This window comes from Bison bison, unplaced genomic scaffold (assembly GCF_000754665.1).
Source record: "Bison bison bison isolate TAMUID 2011002044 unplaced genomic scaffold, Bison_UMD1.0 scf7180017864230, whole genome shotgun sequence".
In the NCBI taxonomy this organism is placed as follows: Eukaryota; Metazoa; Chordata; class Mammalia; order Artiodactyla; family Bovidae; genus Bison; species Bison bison.
This window is the reverse complement of record NW_011494802.1, coordinates 1073376-1076808: the sequence shown is the minus strand read 5'-3', so window position 1 is coordinate 1076808 and position 3433 is coordinate 1073376. Positions and strand designations below refer to the sequence as shown.

The 3433-nt window shown below is 53.6% G+C and overlaps 1 protein-coding gene across 1 annotated transcript; it reads right to left on the bottom strand.

Annotated features, from left to right (window-relative positions):
* Window positions 1-6: 6 nt before the first annotated feature.
* Window positions 7-3417, bottom strand: FAM166B (family with sequence similarity 166, member B). The gene is made up of 6 exons (XM_010846096.1): window positions 2248-3417; window positions 1640-1863; window positions 1347-1552; window positions 1094-1145; window positions 820-1017; window positions 7-523 (listed from the first exon to the last, which is right to left on the bottom strand). Exons 1-6 carry the CDS (start codon window positions 2301-2303, stop codon window positions 435-437), a joined length of 825 nt encoding a protein of 274 aa, XP_010844398.1. The 5' UTR covers window positions 2304-3417; the 3' UTR covers window positions 7-434.
* Window positions 3418-3433: the final 16 nt, after the last annotated feature.

Below are 3433 nucleotides of genomic sequence, written 5' to 3'. Positions count from 1 at the left end.
CCGGACCTCCCCCCAGGAGAGGAGGGAAGGGATGCAGCACTGGGCTGCCAGAGTCTCCCCAGCCAATCTGGCCAGTCCTCCCATGGGTGCAGACAGGTACTTCCCTGTGGAGGGAGGTGACCAGAAGGCCCACTTGCAGGGTTCCCTCGGCCAGGTGGTGAGGAGGTTGGGTGACAGTATTGGGGCCAGTTCCCTAAGCCCCCAGCTGTAAATAGGCTGTGGCCAGTGCCTGGCGGTCAAGGAAGGAGGAGGAGCCCAGGCTTCTGTTTATGTATTTATTTATTTATTTATTACACCTATTAATAAAAAAGGTGCTCGGCCTCCAAACTGTTCTCTCTTTGTGCTTCCTCCCACCAGCCAACCCGCCTTTCTTCTTTCCAAAAGGATGGCTGGGATAGGACGACAAGGGAAGAGAGAACTTAAATGCCAGGCACCTATACCAGGAGCTGCTTCTGGAGGGTGCTGAGACCCAGAGCATCCTGGGTGAGATGCCCATACGTGCGGCCGAACTGGAACTTATACCCTGTGTAGCCAAAAGAGTCTGTCATCTGTAGCCAGAGGCACAGAAAAGTTATTTCTCAGCCAGTTACCCAGAACCTCCAAGTTATCCTCCAAACTCTGGTCCCCACTCCCCACTAGGAGCTATGTCAGTTCCTTTTCTGCCCAGTGATAAAGCTGAACCTCACGATCCAAGGACCCCTCCCTGTATCTACTAGTTCCCATCCCCCAAACCACCTCCACCTATCACTCACTCACACTCACACACATACACACACAAATATCCCAGTCCCCAAAGCCTCCTTCCTGGGCCATCCTCACCTGGCACATAGCCCCCGTATTTAGGTAAAAGGCCCAGGCGCTGAGGGTAGGTCCGGGACAGTGCAGGGAGATGCTTAGGATCCTTCTGGGACCTGCCCGGTGACTTCATCTCTCCAAATTCCTGCAGCGCCTGGTTGCTGAGCACAGGAAAGCTGGAGCCGAAGAGGAAGCGAGCACGGGGCACATAACCAGTGAAGCCTGGGGGGTGGGAACACTCAGTCGGTACCTTCTGGGCACACCCCCAGGCCTTTGGTCGTTACCCACATCCTCTCACCTGACATGAAGAACTTGCGAGGGTCTCTGTCATCCATGGAATAGGGGGAAGCCTTGTGAGGATAAATTGATAGAGGAGAAACGGCAAACAAATTCAGCCCCTGGGTTATAACACAAGCTCCCAGGGCAATGGAGCTGGTGGTCTGGCCCTGTACCCACAGCCAGACTACACATGGCCACCACAGGCCTGGCCACACAGGGGTAAGGGCTCCCCGCTCCCACCACTGGACTCTGCCTCAGCCTTCTCATCTCACTTGTTCCGCCTCCTGCCCCAGCTCCGGCTCCTTTTCCGCCTCCGGCTTTGGCTTTTGGTCTTTCTCCACATCTTTTTCTCCCTTGGCCTCTTTGGGCAGCTCCTGACTCCCCTGTCCTCCGCTCCTCTGAGTAAAACCATTCAGAGCCTCAGCCCAGACCTGGCTGCAGTTCTTGGCAAAGATGAACTGTGCCTGTGGCACAAAACCTAGGTGGGCAGGGGGCAAAGAAGATGCATTAGAGTGTGGGGCCCGTGTTCTGGGATGGGGGCCCCTGTTCATACCTGTGTCCGAACCTGTGTACCCGGGGACCATGCTGGAGCTGAGCCTTTTGTGTCCAGGCCTGACAGGCAGGCTTCTCCTGCGAGGCTCGGGGGATCTTGGAGGCTGAATGGGAGGCAGAAGTGTGCGGTGGGCAGGGGGCCAGGCGAGGCCAGGAGAGCCGCGAAGTAGCTGCCCAGTCATCTGTCCGTAGGTCTGGCCCATGCTGAACCGAAGTAGTGGGCAGTGTCCAGTGTACCTGCAGCACAAGTCTCACCCGCTCACCTCGAGTCCCCCGCCTCACCATCCCCAGACAGAGGAGCAGAGACCGCAGAGGCCCTGCTCATTCTGGACTCAACTGTGTGTATATTTGGAGCAGGCATTTCTTAGTTCTCTGTCTGGGTTTTCAACCTTCCCCTCGGCTGTTACCCTGTTGCCATGGAGAGTACAACACAAAGCTTCACAGCAGGCCCGGTTCCTACTATTCCTTTGCTTTTCCTTTTCCATCCAACATCATAGACATCATAGATAACCCATCCATAAGCCGCCCATACCACAATGTCCACTTGGCCCCCAAGGCCGAGGTGGCACAACTCTATATCCTTATTACCCCTACTCCCAGAAGCAACGGGTATGCTCTTACCCCGGGATATAATGAGGGTTCTGGGGGTTCAGTCCTGGTATGAAGGTGCTGGCCATAGCCAAGGGGACCCAGGCAGTTCCTTTTGTTTCTCTTTGAGCTCAGCCTCTGGGCTCTGTGTACTGACTGTGTCCAGGGCTGGGAGGCTGAGTCAGCGGCAGGAGGCGGGGCTCAGACAGGAGAGAGGGGAGGGGGCCCTGGTGTGATGACGGCCAGGGCCAAGGCCAGCAGACCAGGAAAGCAGAGGCTTGCTGGTCTGTCTGCTCCTGAACAAAGGCAGTCCTGCCACCTGGGGGCAGGGAGAAGGCTGAGTACAGACAGCCTCCGCGCTGCAGGACCAAGGAAGCCCTCGAGTGGGAGGCAGGGGAGCAAAACCTGATAGATCCATTGAGCCATTCCTAAGCCCCTCTCTGAGCACCTGTCTGAGGAGATGTGGGTTCTCCTCTCTCTCAGTCTTGGTTGAAGGTGATTTCCTAGGAAAGCCCAGAGGGGAGGTGGTAGGGGAAAAAGGAACCAAGAGACCTCTAAGCAGTGACATTGTTTATTTTTAATAATAGAACTTGACAAGAATTACTGCTATAATCCATATCATCATCCACTCAACAAATATGCCCTGCTCTGCCGGGCACACACTACAACAGCAGAAGGTACAGAGGAGCAGGAGTCAGAATAGCTAAGCTCTATGAGACTATGGGCAAGTCATTTAGTATCTGAAGCCTCCCATCCTCATTTATAAAATGCAGGTACTACTACTCACCCTGCCACTGTTGCAAGCCTCAGATTAATGTATACAAACATGCTTTGTAACAATAAAAACCATGAAGCCAGAGTGGTGGGGTAGGGGAAAGGGCATGGGTGTGAGGTCAGGCAGCCATGAGCTCCTAATAGTTAGCGGCCTTTAGCTGTAAGCAGGTGGCTCCCTCTGAACCTAAAATCCCTAAACTCTTAACAAGAAAGTTAAAATAGCCTAGCCTACCAAGATGCTGTTAAGAATACAGTCAGTCACCGCAGCACTGTTGATAATAGCCAGGACATGGAAGCAACCTAGATGTCCATCAGCAGATGAATGGATAAGAAAGCTGTGGTACATATACACGATGGAATATTACTCAGCCATTAAAAAGAATGCATTTGAATCAGTTCTAATGAGGTGGATGAAACTGGAGTCTATTATACAGAGTGAAGTCAG